This window comes from Dendrobates tinctorius, unplaced genomic scaffold (genome assembly GCF_039654945.1).
Source record: "Dendrobates tinctorius isolate UK_male_01 unplaced genomic scaffold, ASM3965494v1 ptg000404l, whole genome shotgun sequence".
NCBI lineage: Eukaryota > Metazoa > Chordata > Amphibia > Anura > Dendrobatidae > Dendrobates > Dendrobates tinctorius.
Genome location: NW_027362069.1, coordinates 61,934 through 80,125, shown reverse-complemented (window position 1 = coordinate 80,125; position 18,192 = coordinate 61,934). Strand labels below are relative to the sequence as shown.

At 51.6% G+C, this 18,192-nt stretch overlaps 1 protein-coding gene across 2 annotated transcripts; it reads left to right on the top strand.

Annotated features, from left to right (window-relative positions):
• Positions 1–10,946: 10,946 nt before the first annotated feature.
• On the top strand, positions 10,947–17,188 carry LOC141076393 (uncharacterized). Of its 2 annotated transcripts, none has more exons than XM_073563845.1 (5): positions 10,947–11,122; positions 11,205–11,326; positions 11,410–11,507; positions 11,706–11,796; positions 16,198–17,188. In XM_073563845.1, the coding sequence occupies exon 5, from the start codon at positions 16,347–16,349 to the stop codon at positions 17,133–17,135; it is 789 nt and encodes a 262-aa protein (XP_073419946.1). In that variant the 5' UTR covers positions 10,947–11,122; positions 11,205–11,326; positions 11,410–11,507; positions 11,706–11,796; positions 16,198–16,346; the 3' UTR covers positions 17,136–17,188. The 2 variants fall into 2 exon arrangements, with proteins under 2 accessions (XP_073419946.1, XP_073419945.1); XM_073563844.1 differs by having other exon boundaries at positions 16,195–17,188.
• The last annotated feature ends 1,004 nt before the right edge of the window (positions 17,189–18,192 follow it).

Genomic DNA, 18,192 nt, shown 5'->3' with positions numbered 1-18,192 from the left:
TTTTTCAATTACTCATCTCATCTTATTCAGAGGTTCTCATAGACATATATACAAGGATTCACACAGCCTGCCTATCTTGCACTTTGGATTTGATTAATACTTTTTCCAGGTTCTTTGCTGCACTACTTCCATATCTATCCTCAATTATATCACATAACCGATTTCCTTCTTCAGGTATCTTTCCCTGACTGTTCCCCATCTTATCTTTTATTCTTATCCTGTCTCTCTTGTTGTCTTCCTGTTAGTCCCCTGCCTTAGGTGGTGTATTGGGTAAGCTCAAGACTAGGCTCTACTATACCTCGTTACCTTCTTCCTAAGGTGCTAACAGGCTAAATGGAGTGTCTGTTCCTCGGTGTACTACGTGTTTCGTGTACTTATATGCTATGTAGCATCCGAACAGAAATACTCCCACAACACACAGGATTGTAAATAAAGTGTCCATCTACTGGGGTTCTTCAGTCATATCCTGTCACAGGCTCATTTCACGGTCCTGTGCTCATTCGGTCACACTCTTATCTGTCACAAGGTTTATTCGTAAAGGGTGTTGATTTAAGCTTAGGCGGTGACCTCCCCGAAAGGACGCTGTCACATGACCCAGTTAGGCAATATCACCACTCTTTGAACGAATACCTACTGTGCAGCTTATTTTTCTACTTTCCACAGTCCTTCAAATCAAGGCAGTCACTCAACAACCTCCTCTATTCCTAGTGCGGAATCGTCTATTGTGAAAAACTTGTCCGTCCGGGCTGCGCAGTATGAACTGTTCACCCAGCCTTATATTCCATAATGTCAGACCTCTCCCATTTTGATTTGCATCAGCTCTTTTTCTAAAAATAGCTGTGCACACACAGAACCTACAGTAACCTCTCATTCGAGCAGAAATTACATATGCGTGTCACACCCGATTTCCTCAGAGTTCTTATATGGACCTGATTTTACGGCCCCCTCCTCTACTAGATTCCCCTTTATACGGACCTTAGTTATAATGATAGATTATGAAGAGCAGAGAAGAGAAAAATTGATCTCTTACCTGGCCAGGTGTTTAGGTCTGCTGTTCACAATTTCATCAGTAACTGGAGTGGTCTGTAGATCGGGTAGTCTTGGAGAGGTGCCTATATCAGGTCCCTGTTCGGGCGCCAGGAAACTGTCGGGATCCCTCAGATTACTCTTTCATCTGAAGGACCGATGTTCTTAGGTGTGAAGCATCATATGTCTCTAATTAAATCAGCTCCATCGAGAAGAACTATACAAACACCAGCTGTATGGTACAACTCAGGATGCCTCCAAGACGCCTCTGGCTTATCAGTTAGGCTTCCGTCTTTTATAGTAAAGAATTTAGACATTTACAGACATGCGCAGTACAAATGATTTTACAACTTGTTTTCGACAAAGAAAGTCATTTAGGCGAAAAAGCAGAGGTATTTGACCTTGGTTCACAAGGGAGATGTCTGAGACATCTCCTCGAAGAACAGATAAGGTTTTAAACAAGAGAATGCAACATAGACAGAACTCAATTTAACTCCTTCAGTTCCTATCAGGGGTATACGGGTGTATACAGAGTACACAGATGGGTCCGTGACCGAACCTGGGGGTATACGGGTGTATACAGCGTACACAGAGGGGTCCGTGACCGAACCTGGTGGTATACGTGTGTATACAGCATACACAGGGTTCTGAGACTAAAGCTGGGGGTATACTGGTGTATACAGTGTGAGAGACGCGGGGTCTGTGACTGAAGCTGGGGGTATACAGGTGAGTAATAATCTTTATTTATATAGCGCCAACATATTCCACAGCGCTTTACAGTTTAACAGTTTCAAAACACAAGAATACAGTATACACAGGGGTCTGCGACTGAAGCTGGGCATACATGGGTGTATATAGCGTACACAGGGGTCTGTGACCAAAGCTGGGTGTATACGGGTGTACACAGCATACACAGAGGGGTCTGCGACCGAAGCTGGGGGTATACGGGTGTACACAGCATACACAGAGGGGTCTGCGACCGAAGCTGGGGGTATACGGGTGTATGCAGCATACACACAGGGTTCCGAGACATAAGCTGAGGGTATACAGTGTGAGAGACGCGGGGTCTGTGACTGAAGCTTGGGGTATACAGGTGTATACAGTATAGAGGGGTCTGCGACTGAAGCTGGAGGTATATGGGTGTATACAGCGTGCACAGGGGTCTGCGACCGAAGCTGGGGGTATATGGGTGTATACAGCGTACACAGGGGTCTGCGCCCGAAGATGGGGGTAAACGGATGTATACAGCGTACACTGTGGGGTCTGTGACCGAAGCTGGGGGTATACAGCGTACACAGAGGGGTCCACACAAACACGGCTCCGCTCTGTACACCTCGTACACATGCAGCTCAACTCCGTACACCTCGTACACACGCGGCTCCGCTCCGTACACCTCGTACACACGCGGCTCCGCTCCGTACACCTCGTACACACGCGGTTCCGCTCCGTACACCTCGTACACACGCGACTCAGCTCCGTACACCTCGTACACACGCGGCTCCGCTCCGTACACCTCGCACACACGCGGCTCCGCTCCGTACACCTCGCACACACGCGGCTCCGCTCCGTACACCTCGTACACACGCGGCTCCACTCCGTACACCTCGTACACACGCGGCTCCGCTCCGTACACCTCGTACACACGCGACTCAGCTCCGTACACCTCGTACACACGCGGCTCCGCTCCGTACACCTCGTACACACACAGCTCCGCTCCATACACCTCGTACACACAGGGCTCCGCTCCGTACAGCTCGGCTTCGTACACCTCGTACACACAGGGCTCCGCTCCGTACACCTCGAACACACGCGGCTCCGCTCTGTACACACGCGGCTCCGCTCCGTACACCTCGTACACACGCGGCTCCGCTCCGTACACCTCGTACACACGCGGCTCCGCTCCGTACACCTCGTACACACGCGGCTCTGCTCCGTACACCTCGTACACACGCGGCTCCGCTCCGCACACCTCGTACACACGCGGCTCCGCTCCGTACACCTCGTACACACGCGGCTCCGCTCCGTACACCTCGCACACACGCGGCTCCGCTCCGTACACCTCGCACACACGCGGCTCCGCTCCGTACACCTCGTACACACGCGGCTCAGCTCCGTACACCTCGTACACACGCGGCTCCGTACACCTCGTACACACGCGACTCAGCTCCGTACACCTCGTACACACGCGGCTCCGCTCTGTACACCTCGTACACACACGGCTCCGCTCCGTACACCTCGTACACACAGGGCTCCGCTCCGTACACCTCGTACACACACGGCTCCGCTCCGTACACCTCCTACACACACGGCTCCGCTCCGTACACCTCCTACACACACGGCTCCGCTCTGTACACCTCGTACACACACGGCTCCGCTCCGTACACCTCGTACACACACGGCTCCGCTCCGTACACCTCGTACACACACGGCTCCGCTCCGTACACCTCGTACACACACGGCTCCGCTCCGTACACCTCGTACACACACGGCTCCTCTCCGTACACCTCGTACACACACGGCTCCGCTTCGTACACCTCGTACACACAGGGCTCCGCTCCGTACACCTCGTACACACGCGGCTCCGCTCCGTACACCTCGTACACACGCGGCTCTGCTCCGCACACCTCGTACACACGCGGCTCTGCTCCGTACACCTCGTACACATGCGGCTCCGCTCCGCACACCTCGTTCACACGCGGCTCCGCTCCGTACACCTCGTACACACAGGGCTCCGCTCCGTACACCTCTTACACACAGGGCTCCGCTCCGTACACCTCGTACACACACGGCTCCGCTCCGTACACCTCGTACACACGAGGCTCCGCTCCGTACAACTCGTACACACGCGGCTCCGCTCCGTACACCTCGTACACACGCGGCTCCGCTCCGAACACCTCGTACACACACGACTCCGCTCCGTACACCTCGTACACACACGGCTCCGCTCCGTACACCTCGTACACACGCGGCTCCGCTCCGTACACCTCGTACACACGCGGCTCCGCTCCGTACACCTCGTACACACGCGGCTCCGCTCCGTACACCTCGTACACACGCGGCTCCGCTCCGTACACCTCGTACACACGCGGCTCCGCTCCGTACACCTCGTACACACGCTGCTCCGCTCCGTACACCTCGTACACACAGGGCTCCGCTCCGTACACCTCGTACACACACGGCTCCGCTCCGTACACCTCGTACACACACGGCTCCGCTCCGTACACCTCGTATACATGCGGCTCCGCTCCGTACACCTCGTACACACACGGCTCTGCTCCGTACACCTCGTACACACGCGGCTCAGCTCCGTACACCTCCTACACACACGGCTCCGCTCCGTACACCTCGTACACACACGGCTCCGTTCCGTACACCTCGTACAGACAGGGCTCCGCTCCATGCACCTCGTACACACAGGGCTCCGCTCCGTACACCCCGTACACACACGGCTCCACTCCGTACACCTCGTACACACAGGGCTCCGCTCCGTACACCTCGTACACACGGCTTCGCTCCGTACACCTCGTACACACGCGGCTCCGCTCCGTACACCTCGTACACACGCGGCTCCGCTCCGTACACCTCGTACACGCGCGGCTCCGTACACCTCGTACACACGCGACTCAGCTCCGTACACCTCGTACACACGCGGCTCCGCTCCGTACACCTCGTACACACGCTGCTCCGCTCCGTACACCTCGTACACACAGGGCTCCGCTCCGTACACCTCGTACACACACGGCTCCGCTCCGTACACCTCGTACACACACGGCTCCGCTCCGTACACCTCGTACACACACGGCTCCGCTCCGTACACCTCGTATACATGCGGCTCCGCTCCGTACACCTCGTACACACACGGCTCTGCTCCGTACACCTCGTACACACGCGGCTCAGCTCCGTACACCTCCTACACACACGGCTCCGCTCCGTACACCTCGTACACACACGGCTCCGTTCCGTACACCTCGTACAGACAGGGCTCCGCTCCATGCACCTCGTACACACAGGGCTCCGCTCCGTACACCCCGTACACACACGGCTCCACTCCGTACACCTCGTACACACAGGGCTCCGCTCCGTACACCTCGTACACACGGCTTCGCTCCGTACACCTCGTACACACGCGGCTCCGCTCCGTACACCTCGTACACACGCGGCTCCGCTCCGTACACCTCGTACACGCGCGGCTCCGTACACCTCGTACACACGCGACTCAGCTCCGTACACCTCGTACACACGCGGCTCCGCTCCGTACACCTCGTACACACACGGCTCCGCTCCGTACACCTCGTACACACAGGGCTCCGCTCCGTACACCTCGCACACACGCGGCTCCGCTCCGTACACCTCGCACACACGCGGCTCCGCTCCGTACACCTCGTACACACGCGGCTCAGCTCCGTACACCTCGTACACACGCGGCTCCGTACACCTCGTACACACGCGACTCAGCTCCGTACACCTCGTACACACGCGGCTCCGCTCTGTACACCTCGTACACACACGGCTCCGCTCCGTACACCTCGTACACACAGGGCTCCGCTCCGTACACCTCGTACACACACGGCTCCGCTCCGTACACCTCCTACACACACGGCTCCGCTCCGTACACCTCCTACACACACGGCTCCGCTCTGTACACCTCGTACACACACGGCTCCGCTCCGTACACCTCGTACACACACGGCTCCGCTCCGTACACCTCGTACACACACGGCTCCGCTCCGTACACCTCGTACACACACGGCTCCGCTCCGTACACCTCGTACACACACGGCTCCTCTCCGTACACCTCGTACACACACGGCTCCGCTTCGTACACCTCGTACACACAGGGCTCCGCTCCGTACACCTCGTACACACGCGGCTCCGCTCCGTACACCTCGTACACACGCGGCTCTGCTCCGCACACCTCGTACACACGCGGCTCTGCTCCGTACACCTCGTACACATGCGGCTCCGCTCCGCACACCTCGTTCACACGCGGCTCCGCTCCGTACACCTCGTACACACAGGGCTCCGCTCCGTACACCTCTTACACACAGGGCTCCGCTCCGTACACCTCGTACACACACGGCTCCGCTCCGTACACCTCGTACACACGAGGCTCCGCTCCGTACAACTCGTACACACGCGGCTCCGCTCCGTACACCTCGTACACACGCGGCTCCGCTCCGAACACCTCGTACACACACGACTCCGCTCCGTACACCTCGTACACACACGGCTCCGCTCCGTACACCTCGTACACACGCGGCTCCGCTCCGTACACCTCGTACACACGCGGCTCCGCTCCGTACACCTCGTACACACGCGGCTCCGCTCCGTACACCTCGTACACACGCGGCTCCGCTCCGTACACCTCGTACACACGCGGCTCCGCTCCGTACACCTCGTACACACGCTGCTCCGCTCCGTACACCTCGTACACACAGGGCTCCGCTCCGTACACCTCGTACACACACGGCTCCGCTCCGTACACCTCGTACACACACGGCTCCGCTCCGTACACCTCGTATACATGCGGCTCCGCTCCGTACACCTCGTACACACACGGCTCTGCTCCGTACACCTCGTACACACGCGGCTCAGCTCCGTACACCTCCTACACACACGGCTCCGCTCCGTACACCTCGTACACACACGGCTCCGTTCCGTACACCTCGTACAGACAGGGCTCCGCTCCATGCACCTCGTACACACAGGGCTCCGCTCCGTACACCCCGTACACACACGGCTCCACTCCGTACACCTCGTACACACAGGGCTCCGCTCCGTACACCTCGTACACACGGCTTCGCTCCGTACACCTCGTACACACGCGGCTCCGCTCCGTACACCTCGTACACACGCGGCTCCGCTCCGTACACCTCGTACACGCGCGGCTCCGTACACCTCGTACACACGCGACTCAGCTCCGTACACCTCGTACACACGCGGCTCCGCTCCGTACACCTCGTACACACGCTGCTCCGCTCCGTACACCTCGTACACACAGGGCTCCGCTCCGTACACCTCGTACACACACGGCTCCGCTCCGTACACCTCGTACACACACGGCTCCGCTCCGTACACCTCGTACACACACGGCTCCGCTCCGTACACCTCGTATACATGCGGCTCCGCTCCGTACACCTCGTACACACACGGCTCTGCTCCGTACACCTCGTACACACGCGGCTCAGCTCCGTACACCTCCTACACACACGGCTCCGCTCCGTACACCTCGTACACACACGGCTCCGTTCCGTACACCTCGTACAGACAGGGCTCCGCTCCATGCACCTCGTACACACAGGGCTCCGCTCCGTACACCCCGTACACACACGGCTCCACTCCGTACACCTCGTACACACAGGGCTCCGCTCTGTACACCTCGTACACACGGCTTCGCTCCGTACACCTCGTACACACGCGACTCCGCTCCGTACACCTCGTACACACGCGGCTCCGCTCCGTACACCTCGTACACGCGCGGCTCCGTACACCTCGTACACACGCGACTCAGCTCCGTACACCTCGTACACACGCGGCTCCGCTCCGTACACCTCGTACACACACGGCTCCGCTCCGTACACCTCGTACACACAGGGCTCCGCTCCGTACACCTCCTACACACACGGCTCCGTACACCTCGTACACACGCGACTCAGCTCCGTACACCTCGTACACACGCGGCTCCGCTCCGTACACCTCGTACACACACGGCTCCGCTCCGTACACCTCGTACACACGCGGCTCCGTACACCTCGTACACACGCGACTCAGCTCCGTACACCTCGTACACACGCGGCTCCGCTCCGTACACCTCGTACACACACGGCTCCGCTCCGTACACCTCGTACACACAGGGCTCCGCTCCGTACACCTCCTACACACGCGGCTCCGTACACCTCGTACACACGCGACTCAGCTCCGTACACCTCGTACACACGCGGCTCCGCTCCGTACACCTCGTACACACACGGCTCCGCTCCGTACACCTCGTACACACACGGCTCCGCTCCGTACACCTCCTACACACACGGCTCCGTTCCGTACACCTCCTACACACACGGCTCCGCTCCGTACACCTCGTACACACGCGGCTCCGCTCCGTACACCTCGTACACACGCGGCTCCGTACACCTCGTACACACGCGACTCAGCTCCGTACACCTCGTACACACGCGGCTCCGCTCCGTACACCTCGTACACACACGGCTCCGCTCCGTACACCTCGTACACACAGGGCTCCGCTCCGTACACCTCGTACACACACGGCTCCGCTCCGTACACCTCCTACACACACGGCTCCGCTCCGTACACCTCCTACACACACGGCTCCGCTCTGTACACCTCTTACACACATGGCTTCGCTCCGTACACCTCGTACACACGCGGCTCCGCTCCGTACACCTCGTACACACGCGGCTCCGCTCCGTACACCTCGTACACATGCGGCTCCGTACACCTCGTACACACGCAACTCAGCTCCGTACACCTCGTACACACGCGGCTCCGCTCCGTACACCTTGTACACACACGACTCCGCTCCGTACACCTCGTACACACAGGGCTCCGCTCCGTACACCTCGTACACACACGGCTCCGCTCCGTACACCTCGTACACATGCGGCTCCGTACACCTCGTACACACGCAACTCAGCTCCGTACACCTCGTACACACGCGGCTCCGCTCCGTACACCTCGTACACACAGGGCTCCGCTCCGTACACCTCGTACACATGCGGCTCCGTACACCTCGTACACACGCAACTCAGCTCCGTACACCTCGTACACACGCGGCTCCGCTCCGTACACCTCGTACACACAGGGCTCTGCTCCGTACACCTCGTACACACACGGCTCCGCTCCGTACACCTCCTACACACACGGCTCCGCTCCGTACACCTCCTACACACACGGCTCCGCTCTGTACACCTCTTACACACATGGCTTCGCTCCGTACACCTCGTACACACGCGGCTCCGCTCCGTACACCTCGTACACACGCGGCTCCGCTCCGTACACCTCGTACACATGCGGCTCCGTACACCTCGTACACACGCAACTCAGCTCCGTACACCTCGTACACACGCGGCTCCGCTCCGTACACCTTGTACACACACGGCTCCGCTCCGTACACCTCGTACACACAGGGCTCCGCTCCGTACACCTAGTACACACACGGCTCCGCTCCGTACACCTCGTACACATGCGGCTCCGTACACCTCGTACACACGCAACTCAGCTCCGTACACCTCGTACACACGCGGCTCCGCTCCGTACACCTTGTACACACACGGCTCCGCTCCGTACACCTCGTACACACACGGCTCCGCTCCGTACACCTCGTACACACAGGGCTCCGCTCCGTACACCTCGTACACACACGGCTCCACTCCGTACACCTCGTACACAGGCGGCTCCGCTCCGTACACCTCGTAGACACGCGGCTCCGCTCCGTACACCTCGTACACACACGGCTCCACTCCGTACACCTCGTACACACACGGCTCCACTCCGTACACCTCGTACACACGCGGCTCCGCTCCGTACACCTCGTACACACACGGCTCCGCTCCGTACACCTCGTAGACACGCGGCTCCGCTCCGTACACCTCGTAGACACGCGGCTCTGCTACGTACACCTCGTAGACACGCGGCTCTGCTACATCCACCCTGTAAACCCCTCCTGACCCCACACAGAAACTTCCCCTCATCCAGCACCATGACAACCAGCACAGCAGAGTCCTGCACACACTGAGGCCCCTGATCATGTGACCCCTGACTCCTCCCCTCCTGTGACCTCATCACAGGTCCTGTGCGCACAGAGCAGCTGTAGAAATCTCCGGCCTCGGGGGTCTCACCAGACTTTGCTCTTTTCTTGCAGGGGCCGCAGTGGATTTCATCCTGGATCCATAGAGCTGAATAGAGGAGCGATGTTCCTTCTCTCTGATGGGAATTGATGGTGACGTTTGTCCAACGTCCACGTTACCGAGTAAATCCCCCCAGGACTGCAGCCGGTAAAGACCCCGATATCCACAGGTGTCCCCTCTAATTGGGGGAAAGGGATAGAAAAGCCTCTTATCCCGAGGGGAAACCCTGTACATGGAGACATCGGCCTCAGATCTCTCCTGTCCTGTTCTTCCAGAAAAGCCTCAAACTTCTGTGTGTGACTCAGAGCTGAGATCTAACGTGAGAGAAGATTCCAGTGCGGGGAAGACGGGAAACCTTCATATAGACGGCCGGTGGGGATGGAGGCAGTGACCGACTCTGGCCACATCTGTCTCTAGAGCCGCAGTAGGAGATGAAGATGTCGTCCTCATCATGAAGGAGTTATTTCTCATGTCGCGTGTAATGAATATCTCCTGCAGTATTGCTAATGCCGATTCCAGTGTCGGTAATGAGACGAGAATTAGCGTTATGGAAGATGAGTCTATGAGGAACGTGTTCAGCTGCCGACTCCGAGGAGGAAACTGCTTGTTGTCTGTGGCCTAAATATATAGGTTTTATTAGTAGATGTCAGGGGAGAAAACTAAACCCTGTAAGATAATAAATCTCCTCATATGTTTCCCTTATTATCTCCAGTAATTGTATTATTACACAGGATTCTTATGATGTTACATCGGATCATCTTCTTCTCATTCAGGTCTCTACAATATCGGATCCTCTCAGTGAAGATCTTCTACAGAAGAGAATTTTCCTGATTTACCCATCAAGGATGGATATGGACAGAGACAAGATGGCGGAGAGGATATTACACCTCACCCTAGAGATCCTCTTCCGTCTCACTGGAGAGGTGAGAGATTCTGATGACGTCACATTACATCATTCTTATCTATGGGAATAACAGATGGACAGAACTGGAGAGGTGAGGACTCTGGAAATGTCTGTAGTGAGATTTATTAATGTGTCTCTCCATAACCAGGATTACACAGTGGTGAAGAAGACCTCTAGTGATCGCTGTCAGGACCCTGTGTCTGAGGGATGGGGAAGACCCCTGAGCCCAATCACGGGGCCTCCACCTCACCCCCTGATCCATGAGGACATCAATGACCAGAAGATCCTAGAACTCATCTACAAGATGATTGAGCTGCTGACTGGAGAGGTGACACTGCTGGGAATGCTGGGACATTATACAGTAACACTATGAAGGGATCGGGGGATGACGGTATCATTGTATGTGTCAGGTTCCTATAAGGTGTCAGGATGTCGCTGTCTATTTCTCCATGGAGGAGTGGGAGTATTTAGAAGGACACAGATCTGTACAAGAACGTCATAGTGGAGGTTCCCCAGCCCCTCACATCTCCAGGTAATAGACAGGACTAAATACACACGGCCTATAATTATCTGTATGTAGAGAATGAATTCAGTCCCTGTATGTGTTTCCTCCAGATCTATCCAGTAAGAGGACAACACCAGAGAGATGTCCCCGTCCTCTTCTTCCACAGGACTGTAACCAAGAAGATCCCAGTGCTCCCCAGGATCATCAGGTAGATGGAGAGAAGGTGTCAGGAGATCTCCCCTATGATGTGTAGACGGCTGTGAAGGTCTTGTGCTCAGTCTTGTTTTATCCACCAGTATTATATGTTTTATACTTGTGTAATGAGAGCGGTGGAGATGGCAGGATTAGAGCTGATCATAGATGGGACTTCTCCATCTGTCTGTGACTTTTACAATATTTGTTTCAGGGTGAAGATCTGACCCATATTAATACTACAGAGACATATGTGAGGGGTGATGAGTGGTGTAAAGAGGAGATTCCCACATATGACTACCCAGGTGAGTAGTAACCACTGAATGCAGAGAAGTCACAGATTCCTCTCAGTCACCGGCTGTGGCTGCTTTATCGGTGGTGTAGTCCGGCCGTATTACCATGATCACCATTTTGTCTCTAGATCACAACATTCTCCTCCACCTAAAACTGTTCCAATGACTTTGGGCAGTGAAATCCCTTTTCTATAGAACTTACAACCTGGAGGATCCACCTACCCCCTGGGATTAGTGTTAGGGTAGATCCCTTAAAGCGAGATCTATATGATTGCTTGTACCTGACCCAATATAGGCCGAGTGTGCACTTAAAGAGTCACACCGAACACAGAGTTAAGGCCCCATCAGACATAGCGATCTCGCTTGCGAGATTGCTGCTGAGTCACAAGTTTTGTGACACAACAGTGACCTCACCAGTGAGATCGCTGTGTGTGACAGCGATCAGCGACCAGCCCCCCTGCCGGTATCGCTGATCGCTGTAGGAAACTGCTGGACATTTCTTTTGTTGCTGGTCTCCCGCTGGCCAGCATGCATCGCTGCGTGTGACAGGCGGGAGACCAGCGATCTGCTGGTAACTGACATACACATCGGGTATCCAAGGGACGAGCGTCCCTTGGATACCCGATGTGTATGTTAGTTACCAGCTCCCTGCATCAGCGCGCTGGTAATTAATGAACACAGCGACGCCTCGAGCTCGGCGTGACTGTGCTGATCGCTGGTGAAGCTGTCTGTGTGACAGCTCACCAGCGATCACATAGCGACTCACCAGCGATCCTGACACGTTGATATCGTTGTCGGGATCGCTGGTGAGTCGCTATGTGAGACTCCAGCTTTAGATGTCTACCCCTTTCTCAGCAAAGGCTTGCACAGAACTGAAGTTTATTCTCAAGACAAAGAGACAGGAAATGGGTGTCGCACAATCTTCTGAGGAGCCAGTGTCAGTCTATGATAGGTCCATTTCATCTTCACTTCCATATATGGTATCCAGTATCTCAGCTTCTGCATTCCAAGGATTCCTTCCAGGGTGTTGTCTGAAAGACACAGACGCCATCTTGGTACACCATATCTGAACTGACTTATATAAGGTTTAATAATTGATTTCATTAGCCATTCTGTCCTTCACATTAGGAGATGCTGACCGTTACCTGCCCAGATCTGTAACTATAAAGCCAAATGACAGCGTACGTAGAATGTGCTGACAAGATAGAAAATCCCTTGAAGAAAAATCTTATGCTGGGCCTGTAAGAGAAAGCGGAGGGTAATGATGCTGTTGGCTTCCTAGATCCCTGAGATCTTATCGGATGAATCTTCTCTCCCTTCTGTGCTGCTGAATGTCTCATGGTCCCTACAAGACCAGGTCCAGTCTTTCTGGCCAATCTTCCCTTTTATGAGTGACACCAGTAAATGTGCAGTGAGGCCAAGTGTGAATTTCTGTCCAATAACAGCAGAGTTTCCGTTTATCCTGACTTTTCAATTTGTATTAAAACCAACTAACTTCCAGGAGGATTGTGATAATCTACAGGACAAACATTCCACCTGTGCCCTGATAGATCTCTAAGCTGTGCGTGGCTGAGGGCTGTAATATACATTTATTCCCGCCTGCAGGAGATGTGTTGGCTCCCCACCCAGCAAAAGAACACCAGTGGCCCCTGTCCAGTAGCCTCTGTCTCTTACTTATAAATGCTACTACGCAGGCGTCGCCATCACTGATGATATTTTGCTGGATGTAATTTTTTTCTAAGCCTCACAATAACCACAATATTATAGGCATTATCACCAATAATATCAATGCTATTATATGCATTATGTAATAATGGGGGCAGGTCAGTGAGGGGTCAGCGACCTGTCATAAGCCAATACAGAGGAATATAGAATCAGAGCACCACATAAGTCTCATTGACATTTACAGGAATCGTTTGATCGCAGTGATTGCCTCAAAAGGTTGTGCAACAAAATATTAACCCTTTCGCGCCAGAGACTGTTTTTCCTTTGTGACCAATTTTTTTCAACTTTGACCAGTGTCACTTTATGAGGTCATAACTCTAAAATGCTTCAACATATCCTGGTGATTCTGAGATTGTTTTCTTGTGACATATTGTACTTTATGGTAGTGGTAACATTTCTTTGATATGACTTGCGTTTATTTGAAAATGTGTGAAAACTGTAAAGCACTGAGGAATATGTTAGCGCTATATAAAAATAAAGATTATTATTATTAATTCTCAGAAGGGTGTCGTTTCCAATTCCCAGAGGGGTGTCATTTCCAAAATGGGGTCACTTCAGGGGGGGATTCTGCTGTTATGGCACTTTGGAGAGCTGCTAAGTGCCAGAACAACAGAATCCCCCCTGAAGTGACCCCATTTTGGAAATGACACCCCTCTGGGATTTCATCTATGGATATAGTGACCATTTTCACTACATGGATGATTTCCAGAAACACGTAGTGGAAGTTTCAGAGCAAAAATTGCAAAAATGTGATTGTAGTGCCCAATATATTGTGCCCAGCTTGTGTCTCTGGAGACTTCCCCCCACCTACCCCCGGAAATTGTTAAGTCAGCTCTACTCAAATGTGTCTGTCACTAAATAAACCAAATGCTTGAATGTCAAAACAGTTCAAAAACGTGGTTCTGTGTGGAAGATTGTAAAGCCGTCATGGAGGCATAAGGCTGGCAGTGATGGGCATTGTGGGTAATAATAGCGGGTATCATGCCTCATTCCTCTCTAGGAACACACACGACATCTTCTCTGGGGGTTCTTTCTTGGTTCAGTTACTGGGATGAGTGCAATAAAATGTCGCTCAGTGAGTCTTCTGACATCTTCACATTCTAAAGGATTGGCGGGGACAACATTTTCAAAAACAAGATTTTCAGTGACCTTTTCCTGATAATCAAGGAAAGTATCTGCATTTCCGGCTTTTTTGTATAACACAAAAGAATTATATGTGGCCACCTGCAACAAATACATGACTAACTTTTTATACCAGATATATGATTTTCTTGATACCTGGTATGGCTGTAGAACCTGACCTGCAAGGTCCACACTCCATATATTTGTTGTAGTCAGTGACAGACACAGGTTTTGGAGTAGTGGATCCCTGTTGGTCTGCAGTGGCCCTTGTGGCATCTGTGTGGATCGAGCTCAGGATAAAAATATTTTATTTATTATCAATATTAAGGACAAGCAGCTCTCCATTGTGTAAAGCCCCTGACTGCCCCATTCGGAAATGTTCTTTGACCAGTGATTGTGGAAACCCCTGACGGTTTTTGTGAATGGTCCCACAAGCCCCTATGTTATGTTCAACCAGACTTTTAAATAGAGGTATGCTGGTGCAGTAGTTGTCAACATACAGATTGTAGCCTTATTGTAAAAATGGAGTTATCAGCTCCCAAAGCATTTTTCCAGATGTCCCCAGATAAGTAGGGCCTCCTGGTGGGTTTAGTTGTCTCTCTTTCCCCTCATAAATGTGAAAAGCTGATGTGTATCCGGTTGAACTCTCGCACATTTTATAAAGCTTTATTCCGAACCTTGCCCTCTTAGAAGGAATAAATGGCTTGAGGTGCAGTCTTCCTTTGAATTTTACAAGGGACTCATCAGTGGAAATGTTTTCTGTTGGGGTGTAGAGCTTTAAGAACTTTTCTGTCAAGCCTTCGATGATGGGTCTGATTTTGAATAGTCTGTCATGTTCTGGGGCATTTCTGGGCAGGCATTGACTATTGTCGTTAAAATGTCAAAATCTCATGAGCATCTCATAACGGGTCCTAGGAAGAACGGCAGAAAACATAGGGGTGGCTTGAACAGGGCGGTTGGACCAATAGGACAGAATACTCTTTTTATAACAAGCCCCATAGCGAATGTAAGTCCTAAATTTGACCTAGCATAATAGGATCGTGGATTCTGGCTGATGAATTGGGACACATATAAATTTGTGTGTAGAACAAATAGAAATAGAAAACTCTGACATGACTGACGTGACGCTGATGTGACCCAATTATTGGGGAGACAATTGAGAAAAGCCTAATTCTTGAGCCTAACCCTAACTTTAGCCCCAACACTAACCCTTACTATAGCATTAACTGTAACCTGCCTTATCTGTTTTTCCGTTTACAGATGATGGACCTGAGTGGGGATTTGTGTTTTGTGAGATGAGAATTGGTATTATTTTCACCTACATAACATTGATTGGATTCTTTATATTTGATATTTGGGAGGCAGAATGAACAAACAGTTGAACACCGCACACTAATGGTTTATCCAACAAGGTTTTCTATTAGACTGTGAACTGTCATTGTCTTGGTAAATAATTAAAGTTTTTACATAGCTTGCCATTTTTATGGAGAGTTTAAGTAGAAATGTTCAAAAATATAAAACTCAAGGATATTTTATTAAAAAAGAATTGTTTTTTTATCTTAGCAGATGACTGTACCAGGAAATCAGACGGACAGCTGACATCTACAATTTTTAAATCTGATGATCTTGAGATCCTACAAGATACAACTGAAGTGATTGCTGTTACTCCAGATATATCATCATCTATTCACAGCAAAGATCTGTCATCTGATCCTATGAAGCAGGTCCCATCTTCTGATTCATTACTGACTACTAAGGAAAATCAAAGTCGCAAAAGAGGCAATAAAAAACACACTGCTCCTAAAGCAAAGAAGTCATTTTCCTGTTTAGAATGTGGGAAATGTTTTAACAAGAAATCTCATTTTGTTGCACACTGCAGAACGCACACAGGGGAGAAACCTTTTTCTTGTTCAGAATGTGGGAAATGTTTTAATTGGAAATTACATTTGGTTAATCACTATAGAGTTCACACAGGGGAGAAGCCTTTTTCCTGTTCAGAATGTGGGAAATGTTTTAACTGGAAGCAACATTTGGTTAATCACTATACAACTCACACAGGGGAGAAGCCTTTTTCATGTTCAGAATGTGGGAAATGTTTTAATCTTAACTCAAATTTGGTTAGGCACCAAAGAACCCACACCGGAGAGAAGCCTTTTTCCTGTTCAGAATGTGGGAAATATTTTAACCATAAAGGTAATCTTGATAAACACTATAGAACCCACACAGGGGAGAAGCCTTTTTCCTGTTCAGAATGTGAGAAATGTTTTAACCGGAAAGCACTTCTTGTTAGACATCAGAGCAGTCACACAGGGGAGAAGCCTTTTTCCTGTTCAGAATGTGGGAAATGTTTTATCAATAAATCAGAATTGGTTAGGCACCAGAGAACTCACACAGGGGAGAAGCCTTTTTCCTGTTCAGAATGTGGGAAATGTTTTAACCAGAAAGCGCTTCTTGTTAGACATCAGAGCAGTCACACAGAGGAGAAGCCATTTTCATTTTCTTAATGTGGGAAATATTTTACTTGGAAATCAACTGTTAATAAACATCAGAGACGTCACATAGGGGAGAAGCCTTTTTTATGTTCATAATATTGGAATAGTTTTAATCAAAATTGAATCTTCATAAATGGGTTGTCTCTTGTCATTCCTCATGTTTGCTGACAAAAGGATAAAGCTAAACTTTATTAATTGCAAATATAATCTATACCCATAATTCACCCCCTAAAGATTAGTCAGAAGATGACTAATAAAAAAAACATGTACCCCACAGTTCAGTATATAGGGTGAGGTGACGTATACACACTCACTCTCCAAGCCTCTCATTTCTATGGGTTTCATCGTCCTCACCAAAGATGACTCATCAGGAGACTATTTAATATTAACCTATATTCAAGCGAGACTAGACAAAAAAAACTAAAATCATGTATCATGTTATCCGAAACAGTCAGAAAACTAGCCACAATATAGTTCAATATTAAATAGTCTCCGGATGAATGAATGAATTAGTTCAATGAATATTCATTTCTCTTAAGTAGTGGCGCACGTGACCTCCCGGCAGCAGCAGAAAGCCGGTGGCTGACACTGCACTACCGAAGAGGAATGAATACTCACTGCTCGCACAGTCCCGGTGAGTACTCCGGCAGCTGTGCTCTGCTTCTGAGCAACGCATGACGTCCCTGAAATGTGCTGCTTACAAGCATATAGAAGTTGCTGGCATCAGAGCAGGACGCTGCGAGGAAGCGCCGAGTAGGTAAGTGTAATGTTTTTTTCTTATGTTTTCTGATGGGGCCAATCATACCAGAACGAGATGAGAGCCCTGCATACCAGGAAAGGGATGGGGTCCCTGCATACCAGGAAAGGGATGAGGGGGCCATGTGTATCAGGATGGGGATGAGGGGGCCATATATACCAGGAAAGGTGATATTAAGTACAGAATGACCACATGTTTTGCTTTCATTTTTTTTCCTAATTTCCTGCTCTAAACCTAAGTGCGTCTTATTGTCCAAAAAATACGGTGTGTATATATATGTATATATATATATTTTTTTTTTTTTTCTCAGTG

Coding starts and splice junctions, on each gene's coding strand:
- LOC141076393 (XM_073563845.1), top strand. CDS start 16,347: ATGAAGCAGGTCCCATCTTCTGATTCATTACTGACTACTAAGGAAAAT.